Raw genomic sequence first — 19,737 nt, 5'->3', positions numbered from 1 at the left:
ATTACTGGCTGAGAGCACGCAGGCCCACAGACACACAAACACAAACACTCTCAGACATTCATCATCCCACTTTACCTTGTCATAGTATCGAATCTCGTAGTCCAGGATGATTCCGTTGGGCTGCTCCGGCGGCGGCCATGACAACGAGAAACTGCGGCTGGTTGAGCTCACTTGGTGCATTATGGGAACTGCTGAGGGAGCTGTTAAAACACACACACACGAAAAGCAAAACACTCATACAGGTGCACACAAGTACACACAATCAATTAGGCAGTTAGAAGATTTGCTAGCATGCTTAAACACCATAAATATGGAAATCTGGCGGGTAATGTAATGACATATTGCCAAGGATTATTTACACCCAAAGGAGAAAAATGTTTCCTCATCCTGCCTCATGAAAACAAATTACTGCACTTGTCACTGATGGGGAAACAAGAGTTATGTCTGTAATGCATTTTTACCCATAATTTTAGGAAGCAGAAGCGGTTGGCTGTAATGTATTTCACCATTTTGCCTCTGGGATCTTTTTATGAGATGGTTTTCATCACATTTGTACTTTATTTGATATCATACAGCTCAGAGACGAATGAATCAAGACATGGAGATTGATACTTCAGCCGTAACAAGTATCAAATTATTGAAGCTATATCGAGGATGGGAGCCAGTGCATTAAACACAGCGGAGTCATTAACAGCTGATGTGAAACCTCACAGGACGGAGACTTCCTCTGCAGTCATTACGTGAGTGAGCCGTACCCCAAAAAAGCACTACAGTGTTTTTTAATGCTGCCACAATTTCACATTTCACACTTTTCTCTATATGTTGTCTCACATCCTACGATCCCACGCAGACACCTGGAAATAAATCAGTTTAGTTGAGTCCTTAAAGATTTCAGGGATAAAAGAGTTTTTCATGCAGTGCCGGTAACAAATGTGCTCTAAAAGCGTCAGGGTTGGATACATGGATCATGTTTCGATTAGGGAATGAGGTAAATGATGTGTTTTCCATCAGAGCAAAGCGGCTTTTAAATCCAAATTTGGGTTGCGGTGGAAAATATCACTTGTGTCTGTCTCCATAAAGAATTGATGGAGCGGTAACTCGGCTCACTTTATAGTCTCTAAGAATTACTCTGTCAGAGGAGGGCAGGGACCGGGGATAAAGGCGAGGAGGAGAGAGCGCAGGGGGAGAGGAAAGCAGGATGAAAGCTGTGGATGTGCAGGAAAGACGGAAAAGGAGGACAGAGAGATGACAAGCTTATAACATGTTTTATGAATTAAAAGACTGTAGCTCAATTTCCTTTATCCCCCTTGCCAATATAATCCACTGTGCCTCTGGGTTTCACACACACACACTTGCACATACATGCAGCTTTTCACTCCCTACTCACCAGCCTGATTGGTCGTAATGTTGATTGACAGTTGCTGGGCGGGATAAGGGCTCTTGTTGGAGACTCCATTGACCGCCTGCAGAGAAGAAAGTGGAGCGGTCAGCTTTTCCGACGAACAGACTTTGGCTGCTGATGCTGGGCCTGTCACAGCACACATACGCTTTAAAACGTCAGCGCTGGCAGATTTAACGCTGAAAATTCACACTCATTTCCAAACAATGGGCTCTTAATTAAAGATAAATGAAGGCAGGAGCAGGCTGCATAGGTTTGGAGAGTGCAGTCGATTTCACACTCTTTGCCAGGCGCCGCCCTGTCGTGGCAGCTCTCTCTTCTTTGTCTGTTTCCTGTAATTTTTTCGTCTTTTTTTCGTCATCTTTGTATATAGAGTGGGTCATTACTTTTTATGGACCATTTGTTGGTCATGGACACCAAACTGGTTTTGTCTTCAGTGATATTTTTATTATTTTTGCTCCTGTGTTTGTCTGGAGATCCATGGCCACATTGTTTATATGTGAGATCAACTGTTAGCAGCCTGTAGCATGTCAATGCTAACTGGTGCTAGGCCAGATGTTTCCCACAAGGTGAGGAGAAGTGTGAGGTAAAAAGTGACAACATCGACCTGTCCTTCCATCCATCGGTACTGGGAATGTAAGATCTATCTCCAATAAGATGGACGAGCTAGCCATGCTAACCCTGCAACAGAGGGAACACCAGAAGGCAGAGTAGCATCGTGCTATTCACAGACATGGAGCTAACACTGAACAGAATACCAAGAATTAAAAGAATAGAAAACAACAGAAAATACTCTCTTTCTCCCCGAGGGGAAATTCAGGAGGAGTCACAGCAGCAATCAAGAAAACAAAAGTAAGAAAGTGTATAGGAAGTGCAAAAAGGTCCATAAGAAAATAGATGCTGACAGCTTGTCCATCATTGTCCAGTCAGTCAGCCTCCACCTCCACAGGGTCCAGGACTGAGCTTCTTCAGCAGTCTGTGAAGTTCTTCCAATGTAGCGTTGGTCTTTGCTGTTAGCTCTGTTAGCCATGTATGTAAATAGCATGATACCTCTGTTGCTGGGTTAGCACGGCATACTCGTCCATCTTATTGGAGATAGATCTTACGTTCCCAGTGATGATGGATGGAAGGACAGGTCCATGTCATCACTTCTTAGCTCACACCTGAGAACCAGCAAGTCGTCCTCGCCTCCTTCTCCTCACCTTGTGGGGAAACATCCGGCCTTGCACCAGTAAACAACGATATGCTACAGGCTGCTAACAGCTTGTTTCACATGTAAACAATGCAGCCATGGTTACATGTAGGATCTCCAGACAAACACAGGAGAAAAAGTCGTAAAAATATCACTGAAGACAAAACCAGTTTGGTGTCCATGACCAACAAATGAGCCATACAAAGAAATGACCCACTCCAAATACAAAGATGACGAAAAAGAGACGAAAAATATCACAAGAAACGGACAAAGCAGAGAGAGCTGCTGCAGGCAGCCACAGCAAATTAAATTAACAATAGATAACATTACATTAATAATAAAATTAAACAGAAAAACTTGAATACAACTCGTAAATTCAGATTTATAATGAATGAATCAAATGTACAGAGGTTTGACAGTTGTATCTCTGAGAAAGGGCAACTTTAATCGAACAGTGACCCTACATGAGAGTGCTGCATGATTTACTCGCTGGCTGCTGAATTAGCACTCTGTTAGCTGAATAATTTGAAGGCTCGTCAGCCAAACACGGTGGGTAACAGATTACAGAGCAGGCGCACAGCTTTAGTAAGTACCTAAACATTAACTCTTGTATTTATTTGTCTTGAAAAAGTGGAAAAGATTTATTCTATCCAGCTCTTTTCCTTAGGTGCATCACTCTCACTCCAGCCACATGCTCCCCACTTTGGCATGTTGACAAATCAGTGGTTTAACAGGCCTGCCTTGTAGAGTTACAGTTGCTGGAGGGGAGGAATTGAACAGTCATTTATCAGCGATGCTGAGGTGCTTTTTTATTCCCGTAGAGTGGTCCTGCGAGCGTCTGCTTTAACTCTCAGGACTCACCGTCTTCCTCGTCTCTCCCAACACAAAGACACAATTAACAGGTTCCATGTGTGTTTCAGAGACGGACTAATTAGCTGTCACATGTTGTTTGTCTTGAGCTCAGTTAATCATTTTGACGGTCAAAACAATATCTTCAGTCAAGACAAATCATCGCACAAAGAGGTGGTAATTAGAGACGCTAGCTTAAAGGCTGATTCAAGGCTGCAAATCTGTTGTTATGTTTGTCTCTTCATCATTTCCTAACTCAGTTTGCATTTCCCCTGTCAGGAGAGTTTCAGAAAATAACTACAGACAGCTTTTAGCTGTAAATTTGTTTGAGTAGCAGAGCGTTTTACTTGATGGATCATTTGATACAAAAAAGTCTTAATCATAGAAACTTTTGACTTTAAATGCAGATATCTTCAGTTAAGAAATTAATTTGCATGCCAGTTTATTTTATTGATTGATTGATCAATATGCATCTGTCCATTATGCTAAACACTGCAAAGAAATAAACCAGACCAAACTATTTAAGAAGTCGCTAATGACCTACATACAGGAGCCAAGGTAAACCTCCATATCCTCAGGACTCATTGATTTCAAATAATTCTGAAGGAAAAATTAGCAGATATCCAAAATGACAAGAGAGATACAGTGGGGAAAATAATTATTGAACGCGTCAACTTTTTTCTCATTGCATTTTTTCCAAAGCTGCAATTCAAACAAAATTTCTACCAGACATTGGTATTAACTCAAATAATCCAAACATGAGAAATAATGATAATGTGGAATTAAGTGCGACAACACAGGAAAGAAGTATTGAACACACCATGGAAAGGCTGTATACTTTTGCAAGGAAATGCACCATACCACCTGAAATCTGTCAGTAATTATCACTTGAACTTCCAATTAGTGCAAACCAACATCAGCTGGGCTAGAGCAAATTGATGGTCCTAGAAAAAAGATAGTTTTTTCACCAAGCAGTTAAATAGCACACACCTCATGATGGGTAAAGGCAAAGAGCTCTCTGAAGACATTCACAACCTGGTTGTTGCTCAGCATCAGAATGGAACTGGTTACAGACTTATATCAAAGCACCTGAATATTCCAGTCAGCACCGTTGGGGCCATTATTCACAAGTGGAAGAAGCACCACCTTACCATCAACAGGCCACGCACAAGAGCGCCTTGAAGATTTCTGACTAGGGAGTCAGAAAGATAGTCAGAAGAGTACTCAACGAGCCAAGGACCACCCTGAAAGTTCTCCAGAAAGATTTGGAGGCAGCAGGTACAATTGTTACAGAGAAAACAATAGGCAATGCACTCAACCACCATGGCCTCTATGGGCACTAAGCCTGCAAGACTCCATTCCTCAAGAAAAGGCATGTTGAAGCTCCAAAGCACATGGCAACGTTGACTCTCAAATGGTTTCAAAAAAAGAAAATCAATCTGTTAGAATGGCCTAGTCAATCACCTGACTTAAATCCAATTGAACATTTGTGAAAAGAACTAAAGAAAAGGGTTCACCAGAGGGCACCAAAGAATATTCTAGATTTAAAGACAATCTGTGCAGAGGAATGGGCCAAAATCACACCTGAGCAGTGTGGGCCATTAGTTCAAACATACAAGAAGCTTCTGGAAGCTGTCATTGCAAACAAAGGCTTCTCCACTAAGTATTAGATGAGTCTCAGTTAGCGTGTTCAATACTTTTTTCCTGTGTTATCGTACTTAATTCTACATAATCATTATTTATGGACCTGAATGTTGTGATTTCTTTACGTGTTTGGATTATTTGAGTTAAAACCAATGTCTGGTAGAAATTTTGTTTGAATTGCAGCTTTGGAAATAAATGTGATGAGAACAATGTTGACACGTTCAATACTTGTTTTCCCCCACTGTAAGAAGTCCCGCCCCTCCATGATTTTGATTGGTGAGCCAAACTGTATTTATCTCAATTTAAAGCACTGTGAGTGCAGTGATGACCATCTTCTGACAAACTCTGTAAAGACTAATCCTCCTTGGTGTTGTGGAGTAAATCGATGCTGCCAGTGTAAAAGGAAAAAAAACTGCAATGGTGGAAACAGGCCCTCAAATCAATAAAACATCTAAATGTGACTCCCTGAGTTACTTTGAGAGAGAAGCTGGTTTCTGGTGAACATGGCTGCTCTCACAGTCAGAGAGGCAGAAAGAGGACACATCCTTTTAAACCTCTTCCACTCTCTTTGGGGTTAATTCTTAAAGTAATTAATGTCCTTGGTGGTTTTCTGTTGTGGAACATGAATCTTTAGAGCGTCATGCTAAAGAACTCAGCCCAGGACGAACCTTTATTGCTTCATCCTTTTAAAGTCCTACAGAGCAGAATTACGGCCTAAAGATTAAGATTTGACCACATTTAAATCAGACGACCAGACGACAGTAACACACTTTCTTCTCTGAACCGCTACAGTGCAGCTGACCTTCATCCTGACAAACCGCTCTGATGATGGTGGCTGATGGCAGGAGATTTAAGGTTCACCATCCTCCTGGATTCACATGCTGGCGTTAATAATCGAAAGAACGCGGTAAAACATGAGAGACCCTGGAGTCCTGATCCATGTCTGTAGTTTTAGAGAATCACAGTGAATAATCTGCAGCTTTCTGCACTTTAAACGAAGAGCTGCACTCTTTTCACAAGAAGCTCCTTCTGTAGTTATAACCACTTGTTATCAGAAACTTCAGTCATAAACCAAACTTGCCAAAAGTCGCGTTTGAAAGTAACTTCCTTCCACATTGTGTAATTAAAAGATCCCTTCACTGAAAACCCGACTTCTGAGCATCAAATACTCCCCGCCTGTGGGCCTACAAGGCGGCTTTGTAAAGTTTGAGAATTGCTTCTTCACGCAGGGCTCCGGCTATAAATATTCTGGATTTATTGCAGTTACAATTGGCAGCCCTGAGTCATGGCAGGGTCAGTCTGCCAACACTGCGCCTGCTGCAAAGCTTCAGAAGAGGAAATAGTGTTGTGAAGACTTTTTTATGTAGCTGTGTGTGTTGTACTGAAAATATGAGCGTTCAGATCAACAGAGGAAGAGTGGGTTACTCTGCAGGAAGGGTTTGAGGAGTCTCATAAAGGTCTTTGATACATTTTTACACATTTTCTGGCTGCGATTCTGCAACTGTTGTAAATCCAAGTCTGAGTGCAGCTTCCATCGACCGCCAAGACACAAGTTCACCGCTCAGAGACATCTTTCAAGCCTCCAGGCTTCAGAGTTTTCCTTAAACAACACGGAGCATCAAGCCGGCAGAGCAGAACTCATCCCAGAATAAATAAAGCAACAAAACAGCCTCTGTGGACAAACCTGCACTTCAAAGGTGTATGATGTGTGGGCTCGCAGCTTGCTGATCTCCACCCTGGTGTCCTTTAGCCCTCTCTTTCCAGGAGTGAACACCACGCTGTCGTCACACGGCTGACATGCCCGGCGCTCGCTGCTGTGACACCGCCGACACAAGACGTTGTACGTCAGGTCTTCACGGTGTCCCGTGTCCCGAGGGGAGTGCCACTCCAGCAGCACTGATGTCTGGTTGACAACTGAGACAACGTTTCGAGGAGCTGAGGGGACACCTGGGGAAGAAAAAGAGCCACGGTTAGTCTTTCTAACAAATGCTGAAAACAAACCCAATTAAGAACTTTGACGCTCCAGTTGCCATCACAGGTACTCAATTAATCTTAAAAATCTTTAAAAGGAAACACCAAATCCAACAACTTCACCAATTTTTAGAATTTATAAAATTGATAATGTGATGTCCTGTTTTTTTTTTATTTTCAATGAATAAAAAAAAAAAATCTTTTTATTTCAATTTAAAAAAATGCAAAAATTCCAAATTATTTCGAACAATTTTTTTTCAATTTTTTAGGTAAATTCCAAAAAGTTTGCAAAATTTTCAATTTATATAAATTTGCAAAAATTCTGTCCTTTCAAAAATTTGCGAAAAAATAAATATCTTTTATAAATTTGATAAAAGTCTGTACTTTCAAAAATTTGCAAATAAATAAATTTATATGTTTTATAAATTTGCTAAAAGTCTGTACTTTTAAAAATGGACAAATAAATAAACAAATAAATTTTAAGAATTTGAAAAAAATCTGTCCTTTCAAAATGTGCAAATACATAAATAAATATTTTTTTATAAATTTGCTTAAATTCTGTCTTTTCAAAAATGAACAAATTGATAAATGAACAAATTTTTATAGATTTGCAAAAATTCTGTCCTTTCAAAAATGTTCAAATAAATAAATAAATAAATTTCATAAAATTGCAAAAATTTCATTTTTTTGAAATGATGATTGAATTTGGTAAAATACATTCATAATATTACTTAACTCATCATTATTTAATGTTTGCTAGTGTCTTGCCACATATCAAGCATGTATATAAAGCTGGGCAGTGAAATGAATCCATCCACACAGAATTAAAATCTGCATTTCCAGTCAGATTAGTCTTTTTGTAGATGTAGTTATCTTCCCAGGGCTGTAAATCTTGAGGTTAGCCACAGGTGCATGGAAAGTTGGTGGGCTGTTGATGTTGTAGGAGGTGAAGTAGAGGGGTGGCAGGCTTTATTGACAGATGGGATGAAGATTTAGTTTAACTAAATGCTAACCCAAGATTTAATTTAGTGTCAATTTCTTTTCTCATCAATATCCTCTGTAAGAAAAATAAAAATTCTTTATTTCCATTTTTTTTTTTTTGTCATGGTTTGTCGCTGTGGCAAAAACTGTTTTCTGAAAGAATATTTGTGATAAACAAATCATCTATGGCTATGTATTCCCTTTGGTTATTTTTCTTGGACTGTAATAATGTTTTTTTTTTTTTTAACTTTATTATTTTTATTATTTTTTATGCCTGTTTTTTAATTATTGTTTGGGTTTTTTTTATAATTAATTTGTTCTTAGAATTTATTTAGTGGTACTCGTATATTTAAGAAAATGTTGAAAACTCAATTAACATAATGTTTAAAAAAAAAAAAAAAACATCAACGAGATAGATTTAGTGAGTCCAGTCAAGCAGATTTAAGCTTTCAAAAAACCTCAAAATGTCAATACTATGAGTGTGTGATGGAGCGGCAGAGTGGTGAGGTAAACCCCTTCAAATCGACCTCATAGCTCCCAAATACAAGAGACAATATTTCCACTAAGTGACCGAACAACGAGGCTCCCAAACCAAAATCATCCCACATAAACACTTTTATTTTTTATAGAGATTCACTTTGCATTAACTCTGTGTTTTAGCCACAGGAGCATCCTTCCCTGATGGCAGCGTTGATAAATTCTTTCTGAATATCACCAACAGTCTGTCACTTCAAGCTGCCCACCAGCTCAGTCTCTGGTACAGATGCAGAGTATTCAGAACCAGGCAGCACAATCTCCAGCAGGCTGAGGGTGACCCAACAGCTCGCAGCCAGCCGCAGAATCAGTCTGTTATTCTGTCACTCCTCAGTCGGTGAGTCAGTCAGCTCCTCTCCCGCTCCCCTCTCTCTGTCAGCTCATCTCTTTGATCAGTGCAGAAACGCTGCTTTTTAGGGTGTTATATAGCGTCTCAAACACACTCCCACAGTTTTCACAAGGTTAAACCTAGCGGGTTCACTTCTCCTTGACACAAATCCAAAAGACCCACGACACAGACAGACACACCAGCTCGACACGTCAGAGGAGAGCTATGGAAATGATATGGATATTCAACCTTGGCATATGTTAAATCAGAGTCATAAGAAACGCCTGAGATTGCCCCGTGGATCCAGCGCATGTATGTGTGTGTTTTTCAGACAGACACCCTGCAGCAGAATCAAAGCGCTGACAGTCCGTCGGGGGTTTAAAACTCAATCACAGTTTCTTATAAACATTCATACGACGGAGAAGACCTGTCACAGAGTTTTCACATTTACATATTTACAAGCACATGTGATGTGTTTACACATCTACTCTGGCACCCTGTTGGGTTCTGAATTCATTTTAAGGTTTGATTACTTTTTTAAGTCACTTCATGGGTCGGCTGCCTCATGTTTACTGCACCTTTTGATCCTTCATATCACAGCGTGATCACTCACATCCTGTAAGAAGGCTCCTGTGAGGCCTTCACACCCAGAGGAAACTCAAGGAAACGCTTTAGACTATGAAACTAGGTTCAACCCTTCAAGTCTGTGTTTGTGTTTAAGTTTGTGGTTTTAAATTAGATATGCACCGATCTGTGCCGATTTCCTTAATTTTGATGGACTGATGATTGACACATCCTTACATATGGAACTGATCTTTTATACCTCCAGAAAGGTCTGACAGCCAGCTGTTGTTACTTCTTGCTCTGAGACTTAAAACTCAGGACACTTTATTGGTTGTCTAAGTTAAAACATAAAGATTTTATTGTTTCTCAGGTATGTTCAGTGATTTTCGATAAAATAAGATTGGAACATTAAAGGTATTTGCTGTCAGTTATAATAAATAAAGAATAAAAATTGGTACTATCCTTAAACCAACGGTGCAACTGACTATAATCAATGTCTTGGCCTGGTCTCCCTTGATGAAGAGATTTTTAATCCCAATGGAAAAACCTGGTTAAAGGCACTGTGAAGGCTACCCAGCACCAGTAGTTTGGTGATAAGGACTCCATTTCCCATGAGCCCCATAAACTGCTGTTGAAGTGTCACATTCCATTCGTACTCAGAAGTCTGAATTTACGAGTTCCAAGTGGGAAATTTCAACTGGGACACCCCCTGATGTTGGAATTTCCAATTGGGAATTTGGGGATTCTATTTCAAGCTCACTTATGAAGTTCATACAGAGCCTTTAAATTCAGGTTAAATGGGAAAAACTTCACTAGTAGGTATCACAATTACATGTTAATTAAACAAATCATCGATACTTCTATTGTTTAAGCCTGAAAAAGACTGCATGTATTGTTCCTGAGTAGTGGCTTTTGTTAACCCTTTACTGCCTGTATTAATTTACACTTATTAACATATTATTCTTTTGTGTTTGCTAAATTGAGTGAAGATTTTAAAATAGCACATACAATAGTTATAAATAGTTATAGTGATATATTATATTTTAGAATAGAACTTTTTTTTTCATTGTAACAAGTACAACAAATTGCAAATTAAATCATTCTATGTTGCAAAAATATTTTTAATAATTAATAATCATTATTTTATTATTATATATAAATTGTTAATAATTGTCGTATATTATATTATATTATATTATATTTTATTTAAATATTGATATAATAAGTTTACCCTCCAACTAATATATAGTGACACGGTGAATTTTATACAACCCTTGTTATATAGAGAATATGAATTTAAGGCATTTGCAAGATACAAAGGTCATTTCAGCTAGATCAAGACCTGTCAGGGTATGTTACAAATTAGCAACAGCAGGCATCAAGGGGTTAATGGGTAGAACTATATTGCTATAAAGGTACTACCTGGATCAAAACAAGCACAGACGACATCTCATAGCATGTAATTGCATCACTAATTTGGTATAGAAAATGGGGGTCAAGTTGTTTCTTGGCTGTTTTGGTTAAGTAACCTATAACAACCTGGACGAACAAGTATAATTATGTGAACATTACCTTCAAGAAAGATTGATTGCTAGAAGTGCTAGCCCTGCTAACATTAGCCACAATTTAAAAACTACTGTGGCATAACTTAACGGCAGACACTTCTGGATGTTTTTTTTACTTTAGAAGGTAAATGGTTTATTTCTCTGAAAACAACTAAAATATTTGAGGCTTTAGCAGCTTTAAGCACTCTTAACTTCATCAAGCTTAAATGAGTTATGTCATTATACCATCATAGAACGGTGACAAGTGGATTAGATAACAAAGACGGAAAGTTTCTCACTTCACTTTCTGACGATCTTCTGCTCTGTCCGAGTCCAGGCCAAATCAAACAGAGCACTCAACTGCCTGAAAGATTTATTTCTGAGTTTGAACACTGTTTTGAACATGTGGGATGGTAATCAGGACACTACTTTTTAAATTCATAACATAGGTCTTGTCATATTTGACACTGCGAAGCGGAAATGTCACATATTTTAGCATTTAAGTGGCCATTTTGCTGCCAAAATAGAAACCACTTCCAGCACTCCAAAGAGTTTTCTGCTCTGCAGTTACAACCACACTCTGCCCTTCTTTGCTGTTTTGTAAGTAGCTTTTGCAGCATCAGTCTGACCTATCCACAAAAATACACTTCAAAAACTCCCACACACACCTACAGTGCACACACACACCTCCTCTTTACCTATTCAGCCCCTGAGCCCTGCTGAGGGAATGATTTTCTGTCAGCCAACTATCCACACACTGCGCGTTCACTCTTCCACTTCACTGATCTGATTTTATATCTGATTGAGTTTATACCTTTCCAAAATCAGCTGGAGCCCTTTCCTATATCCAACTTTCAGCGCCAAGCTTTCAACTTCTCCTCTCATTCATTCTGCTGCTGTTGTTGTTGTTGTTTGCCTCTGAATTGAAAGTACTCACAGGCTCCTGGAGCGGTGTAGGCTGTGTAGGTTGACACCTGACACCTTTCCACAGGAAAGTTGATTTTTCTTCTGTCAGCATCAATTTGAGACTTTGATGTTTCAGGTGAAGCTTGTCGAGTGCTCGCTCTGCCGTCAGAAAATGTTAACCCCCTAAACTTTTTCAATAAACTCTTTGACAAAATCATTTTTCCTGAATGTGATAAACTGCAACTGATTTTTACTGTTTACTTTCCAGTATACTTTCCTGTTGGGACGACATTAACTCTAGTGTTGAATAAATGGCTGGAAAAAAATAATGTATGATCGCACATTAATAAAATACTATCAAAAGCTCTCTGAAAAATGTCATATGTTTATATCTTTTGGGTCGTGTTATTTGTTCCCATAGACTGTAAAAAAAAAAGGACCTTGTTTCACTTGGCCTGAAGTGAAGTCACCACAAAAACTGCTCCCCCTGCTGGCTGGCTACAGTATGTTAAAAAAAATCCATCTCTCCAGTCATTCCAGATGGGCTGTGGTCAAACTTTGAAAATTAAATACACCTTGCGGAAATGTTTCTCCAATTTGAGTGTTGTGGTGATATAAACAAATTATTGGGCTGTGTTGTGTTCAAGTCTGCAGGTTTCTGAAGTTTCATTTTAGTTAGTTATTAGAGGTGAAAAACAAGGTTTTTTGTTTAACAAGGATTTACAGCTGCTGTTCTTGTGTAGTTTTTTCAGGAACGGTAAGAAACGTCAGACGTGAGAGCCAAGAAGAGAGGAAGAAGAGCTCCACTCAGATTCTCTCAGAGTCCCTCAAAGCCTCTACTGGGCAGACTCTGGTGAGGATTTTTCATCTTCCAAACTGTATAATAGTAAATGGCTGAGCCATGCTGTCCATTCCATATACAATTTATGTTTATACCCTGTTCTGAGAAGAGAGTGCACTGGTCCTCAGGCTCAGTGCACTCACTGTAAGCTCAGGTCAAAGAGTCAGTCGTAACTAAAAAAAGATCAGACGTATGGATTATGAAGCTACTTTGGCGTAATTAAATAACTTATTTTTGCAGTATCTCCAAGAGGCCAGGTAGGATGTCCTCTTTTTGTGTTTCCAGAATATGGTCATAAGTCCTGCTGGTACAGGGCTGTGTTGATTTGGTGATGCAGCACCATTATGGATGGCAGTGGCGGCTGCTGGTCAGTCAAGGAGGGGAAGCTCATTTTTTTCCAGCCTACATCATAAATTTGTTTATTTATTTAAACGTAAATTCTACCCTCCGTGTCAGCTTGTTAGCAGCTGGAGCTGCTACGTGAGACTACGACAGGCTGTAAGTGTGAGTGACAGGGGGAGAAGCTCCACAGCTGTAGCTGTAGCTGCTTATTGGTGAAAAGAGAGAGAATCTTTAAACACAACGCTCGTCGTTTTTAAGAAAGGTAAACTCGCTGCAGATTGATAAAACCTCCAGAACAAGTAAATGTAAAACTCAGAAGATGCTCTGGTGGAGGGTTATACTTCAAGATCTCTGACTGGCTCATTTCACTGTCAATCATAAAGGGATTCAGCCTCAGACAGATCATCCAATCATCATGCAGAAGCCCAGCGTCCAGGCCAGCCCACTGCCTCATAGACCCCCAGAGACACTGAGCGTCCGATGGGCGGGACAAAGCCCAGCGTTTATCCAATGACTGTCCAGTTTCCACAGTGGAACAACCCACTCTACGCTTCCCCACTGAAGTCAGAAGACGCTCAGCGTCCAACTGTGTTAAAGCGCTGAGACGCTGCGGGGATGAATGAGAAGGAGGTGGAGCCAGTTACCTGTGATAGGAGCTGATTCTGAACAAAAGATGAAGGAATTCTAGCAAATATTTTGTAAATGAAATGTACACACAGCAGAACATATCAACACTTTTTTTAGGGACATTTTAGGGGAAGCTGAGCTTCCCTTGCAGTCTTAGAGCAATCGCCACTGATAGATGGGTACCTTTGAGATTTGAAACGATATGGTCCCAATGCCCGGTACCTGGCAATTGATATCATTACTCAACAGTATCAAATTTTGGTACTTTTGCATGTTTATGTGGTAATAAATATTAATTTATCTAATAATTAAGTCTTTAAGTTTTTCAATTTAACACATTTATTTCTCAATATATAACCTTGCAATGCTGTGTTCATGTCCAGCATGGAAAATTGCCTACTCTTCCACTTCCTCACAGTCACAGGATGCACTTTTGGTACCGAAACATGGTACCTTTTGATTTTACGCGAATGGGTTCTCGGTACTACAAACATAATTCAGTCAGTGCCTTTAAAAGTACCTAATTTGGTACCCATCCCTAAGCATCATGGTGGTTATGCTAACTTTCTACTATTTACAGCCTGGTTCAAAAAATGTCTTCTGTTTGAGTCGCTAATTTTACTATCAGCACACACTGAATGGGGGTGAATTTTTTTCTAAGTCAGCCGTTTAGAGGATATTAAGATCACTCGCTCGCCCAATCAGAGGCACAGCTCAGGGTCACGTGACTGACCAGCGCCCTATAGCTGTACACAAAGCCCTAGCCTTATGGCCGCTATAGCCGATGTGCTTCATTTTCCGTTTCAGAAACAGACGGGTGATGTCAGGGAGACTACGTCCATGTTTTCTACAGTCTATGTTCTAAATCCATATTTTCAGCAGCTGTGGCAAGGTGGATAAAAACGATAAAAATAAGAAGTTTAACTCTTGGCCAGGACTCTTCGATTTTTGGTTTATTAATATTCAAACAGATGAAAATCATTACCCTTCCTTGCAGACAACCACTGCTGTTTTGCTCGTTAAGACATTTACAAAACCCAAATGAGGCACATACATTAACATAAATAAATGCAAAGGAAGCGGCTTTGTAGAGAAGGTTACCATCACCATGGCAAAACCATCCAATGAGTGAGTGACCAGTATATTAGAGTCTGATTGAATCAACATGCATACTTTTACCCTATAACAATAATGAGGGCTAAAGTAGGGCTCACAAATTGGTCTCCAACATTCACTCTCTGGATTCACCCAGTAACACCAGGGAGAAGATTTTTTGGGTTACTCTTTGAACGTTGCTCCAGCAGAACGATGTGAATTCATTCATGAATGCTAAGCCACATATAACAAAGAGTAGCTTTTTTTAGTCCCCCCCAAAACATGAAAGTGTATCCAGGTCACCAGGACGTGCACAGACGCACTGAGCACCAGACGACACACAGTACACATGGTACACTCTGTTTCACAGTTTGAGACGAGCTGCAGAGACGGACCAAATGATTCATGTCTCAACCTACTTACACCATCTCTCTGCGGAGCACGGAGGCAGCGTTTTCAGACTCTGCGCCTCGTCTTGCATAGCAATAGAAACCCCTTCAACACAGTGAACTCATATTCTCCTCAATGGAAAGCCTGAGGATTGTGGCAGTGTTATTACTTACTGCTCCCCAAATCCCCAAACAAGGACGGGAACATTGCGGCACACTCGCTCTGAATGAGGTGCATGAGATTAGAGCTGGAAGGATGAATCAGGGCAGATATTGGCTTTTATGAATTCAATGATGAGACACTGGACTGGCTGTGGTGTCAGAAACAGATACGCTGTAAAATGCCGGCTGAACTCAGTCCAGCAATCGACCGTCTCAAACTGGTGACAGCTGCCCTCAGGCGCGATCACGCTCCAGGTTCCTGGAGTGTGTATTTTTGTAAAGCAGAGGGAGACTGACTCACTGGTGCACACGTCCTCCGGCTTGTCCATGTCTCCCCGATAATAGCCGTTCCGACATCCGCAGAGGGTGGCTGCCTCGATGGTGGAGCGGCTGTTGGCTGGACATTGCTGACACAATCCGACCCCCTGGTAGGACTTGAAGGTGCCCTGAGGGCATGCTGAGGAGAAAGAGGAGTGGAAATAACATATGAAAATGTTGCACAAGTCTGACTCCTGAACACAAAAAAACAAACTTTATATTCCACAAGACATTCGCTTCACTCTATACTTTCTAGAAAAAACACAGGGTGTTTTTCTGAAGAAAGCAGCACACTATCTTAAATACAGAAGATACAAAAAAGTTTGTTTTCAGCTCCTTTTGGTCTGCATTGCAGCTCCAGACTGAAAATCACAGGGAGATTTGATGTTTTGTTTTTGTTTCAGAACAGAATCACAAGGTCCTTCACAAAAAATATAGAATAAGATCATAACAGCACAAAAAACATTGACAATGTTGTCAAACAGCAAAGACAACAATTAAAAAAATCAAACATGAATTTGTACAGGTAGAGTGAAAGGCCTGTTTAAATAAATGTGTCTTTAAAAGTTTTTAAAAATGACAATGTTGCTAGGCACTGCCCTGTTGGCTATGGCTGCCTTTTGCAGTAGCTCTCTCTTCTTTGTCCGTTTCTTGTCATTTTTTCATCTCTTTTTCTCAATCTCAATCTCAAAGGTTCATTTGTTGGTCGTGGACACCAAACTGGTTTTGTCTTCGGTGATATTTTTACTATTTTTGCTCCTGTGTTTGTCTGGAGATCCTACATGTAACCATGGCTGCATAGTTTACACATGAAATCAGCTGTTTGCAGCCTGTAGCATGTCAATGCTAACTGGTGCAAGGCCAGATGTTTCCCACAGATGTTTCCCCTGTCCTTCCATCCATCGTTATTGGGAACGTAAGATCTATCTCCAGTGAGATGGACAAGCTAGCCATGCTAACCCAGCACCAGAGGGAATACCAGAAGGCAGAGGAGCATCACGTTATTCACAGACATGGCTAACAGAGCTAACACCACATTGGAAGAGCTTCACCTGCTGTGAGCAGACAGGATCCAGGAGACAGAGACTGAACAGACTGCTGAAGAAGCTCAGTCCTGGACCCTGTGGAGGTGGAGACTGGCTGACTGGACAGTGATGGACAAGCTGTCAGCATCTATTTTATTATGGACCTTTTTGCACTTTCTATACACTTTCTTACTTTTGTTTTCTTGATTGCTGCTGTGACTTTAATTTTGTTGTACTTGTTATAATGACAATAAAGTTCTATTCTATTTTAATAGGGAGCGCAGATGGCTTAGTGGTTTAGGTTGCACTGCATGAGGTTTGCCCTTGTACAGGTAGTCTGCATAGACCGTCCAAAACATGGACGTAGTCTCCCAGATGTCACCCGTCTGTTTCTGAAACAGAAAATGAAGCACATCAGCCATGTAGGCAATACTGGTAGTGGCATGGACTTTGCGTACAGCTATAGGGCGCCTGTCGGTCATGTGACCCCGAGCTGTGTCTCTGATGGGGCGAGCTTGTGATCTTAATAACCTCTAAACTGCCGAGTTCCCCCCCGTACAGTGTGCTGATAGTAAACTTAGCGATTCAGACAGGAGATGTTTTTTGAACCAGGCTGTAAATAGGTTAATTTCTGCTTTTGAAAACAGCTTTTTTTTCTTGGTGTGTATGTGACTTCTGGTACTTCCAGAGCCAGCCTCAAGCGGACACTTGAGAGGCAGCAGATTTTAGCACTTTAGCATTGTCTCTCACACTCTCAGACTGGAGGTTGCCGCTTGGTAGCTTGGGTTCGAATCCAGCCTGTGGTCTTTTTCCTGCATGTCAGGAGTATAAACGCATACTTAGAGGAAGACCTATCCACAACGTTGGAGCCACTACTTCAAACTTTAAATTCTCCTTCAGTCTTTAGACGCGCTTGACTGTAAGCCAATGTAGGGAGGCTAAAAGTGGCGTGATGTGAATCGTCTGGCCAGACTTGGTCAGAAGCCTTGCAGCAGCATTCTGGACTTGTTGAAGTTGGTGGAGAGACGATTTTCTGAGGCTGGTGAAAGTGAATTACAATCCAGGCGGGAGGAAACAAAGGCTTGAACAATCATTTCCAGTTTGTGATACAACAGACCTGAGTTAAGAAATGTTTTGTAAATAAAAGAAACATGACCGAGACAACTTTTTGTATGTGGTGATCGAAGGACACGGACTGATCAAGTACAACACCAAGATTTCTGAGTTTAGCCTGGACAGCAGAAGAGGAGGCACCAAAACAGAGTGTGAGAGTTAAATATCTTTTCTGAATGAATTCTTGAAAATGCTGTCCCCCCATATCCTGCTCTCATTCATTCAGACACTTCTTGTCCTGAAAATGCAAAGCATGATGCTCTTGCCTTGTGTACGACTGTGTTTATTATGCACTGCATTTACCTGGAGAAAGAGAGATGTGTGAAATTTCAGCAGCACTTAAATAAATTTATAACCTCTTTAAAATGAAGAAGAGACCCATCTTCATTCTGCATTTTAAAGAAAGACAGATGAAAGCGCTGCTTTTTACTCAATTTGTGGACAACTGCGCTCTTTGTAGCCCTAAATTGGAGTAAAAAAAAAATCAGCTGTTTTAACAAAACCATGTCTGAGTCTTTGTTCTCACCTCCTCTGGATCATGTTCATTTGATAGTGATCCTCTGACTAAGCTTTTGAACATGACAAAGCTCTCGTTTAAACCTCTGTTTGCAGAGCGATCTGCTTCATCCACAGGGATCTTCAGGAAACACTGACACAGTTTCACAGAACACAGTAAAGTAATTAAAAGCTCTCACTTGTAACCATGGCTGTACTCCCTCAGAGGTTCCCATTAACACCAGCCCACTCTCTGAAATCTTTTCTAAAAACACTGAAGCTCTGGGATGCTGAGGATGTATACACCGTCTCTTTTCCAGCTGGCATGGGAGAGAAGTGTTGAAGTTTTTGCCTTTTATGATTAACCATTAAAGCTCGAACTTTGTGTGATGGTAATGTACAAAACTACATTTACATCTGTTACTGCTTTTATTCATTTAATAATCAGAGTTTATCTAACTACTCATCAATGACATGTGATAAAAGGTTCAGACATGTTTCATCAACAGCAGAATGAGCTGTTTGGCATTGGCAGAGAAGATTTAACGTGGTTTTAATAGTGTGTATTTCTTTGGTAACTTTTAGGTTGTAAAGAGGTGGAAAAGTCCCATGGCAATTTTATGAAGGCTTCATGTAGATTTTCTACAGTTTTGTTTTTGTTTACTAACAGTTTGTTTTACACATTTCCATGGGAATTTCAGCTCAGGAATATTAGACTGCGTTTCCACCAAACAGTCCGGTTCAGTTCAGTACGGTTTGGCACGGTTTGGTACAGTTAAGCCTGATCCTGTTTGCGTCTCCACAGCAAACTGTGCCCTCTGGTGGTAGGCGGCGTGTAAGCAGGTAGCTGAAAGCTGCAGATGTTAAACAATAGCGTGACGCCATAGCAGCGCGACACAGTTTACCCCGCTAATAAATCCAACAAAGAAGAAAAACGCGACACAGGAAACAAAGAGCATAGATGGAAGACATGCAGCATTTCATCCTCTCTGTGATTTGCATGTAGCTCTTTGATACAAAGTGCAATCAAACTTTGTTTCAGAGAAGTCTGTGTGCCACCAGGAGAAATGCAATCAACGGTCTGCAGTGTTGTTGCTCCACTTTCCGAGCGCGGATCGGTTCAGTTTGGCCCCCATACGGAAGAGTCCCAAAAAGTGGGACGGCTCGTCTCGGTTATTTGGGGATCTGTCCCAGGATAAGTCAGTGGATACACCACGAAATGTGTGCAGTATCGAGATGAACCAAACCAGTCTGCTTGGTGGAAACACGGTTTATGTTTGGGGTCACCCATGTTTGAGCCTACACAGCACCATCCTGACTGGCGCTTTTACTTTGAAAGACAACTGCCGAGTGCACAATATGAAAAAAAAACGGTGACTGACATTTTATTTTCTGTTTTTGGAAATAGAAAATTAAAA

At 40.6% G+C, this 19,737-nt stretch overlaps 1 protein-coding gene across 1 annotated transcript in view; it reads right to left on the bottom strand.

Annotated features, from left to right (window-relative positions):
- Window positions 1-19,737, bottom strand: part of LOC141789531 (ephrin type-B receptor 1-like) — a 160,094-nt gene that overhangs the window by 69,690 nt on the left and 70,667 nt on the right. The window contains exons 6-9 of the mRNA XM_074668981.1: window positions 15,670-15,825; window positions 6,769-7,031; window positions 1,388-1,463; window positions 76-200 (exon numbers count right to left, since the gene is read on the bottom strand). Of these exons, the coding sequence (XP_074525082.1) occupies window positions 76-200; window positions 1,388-1,463; window positions 6,769-7,031; window positions 15,670-15,825 (620 nt within the window). The remainder of the gene's footprint in view (window positions 1-75; window positions 201-1,387; window positions 1,464-6,768; window positions 7,032-15,669; window positions 15,826-19,737) is intronic.

This window comes from Halichoeres trimaculatus, unplaced genomic scaffold (assembly GCF_033239565.1).
Source record: "Halichoeres trimaculatus isolate MK-OKI-2021-1 unplaced genomic scaffold, fHalTri1.1 fHalTri1_scaffold_4, whole genome shotgun sequence".
NCBI lineage: Eukaryota > Metazoa > Chordata > Actinopteri > Labriformes > Labridae > Halichoeres > Halichoeres trimaculatus.
This window is presented reverse-complemented; position numbering and strand designations above follow the sequence as displayed.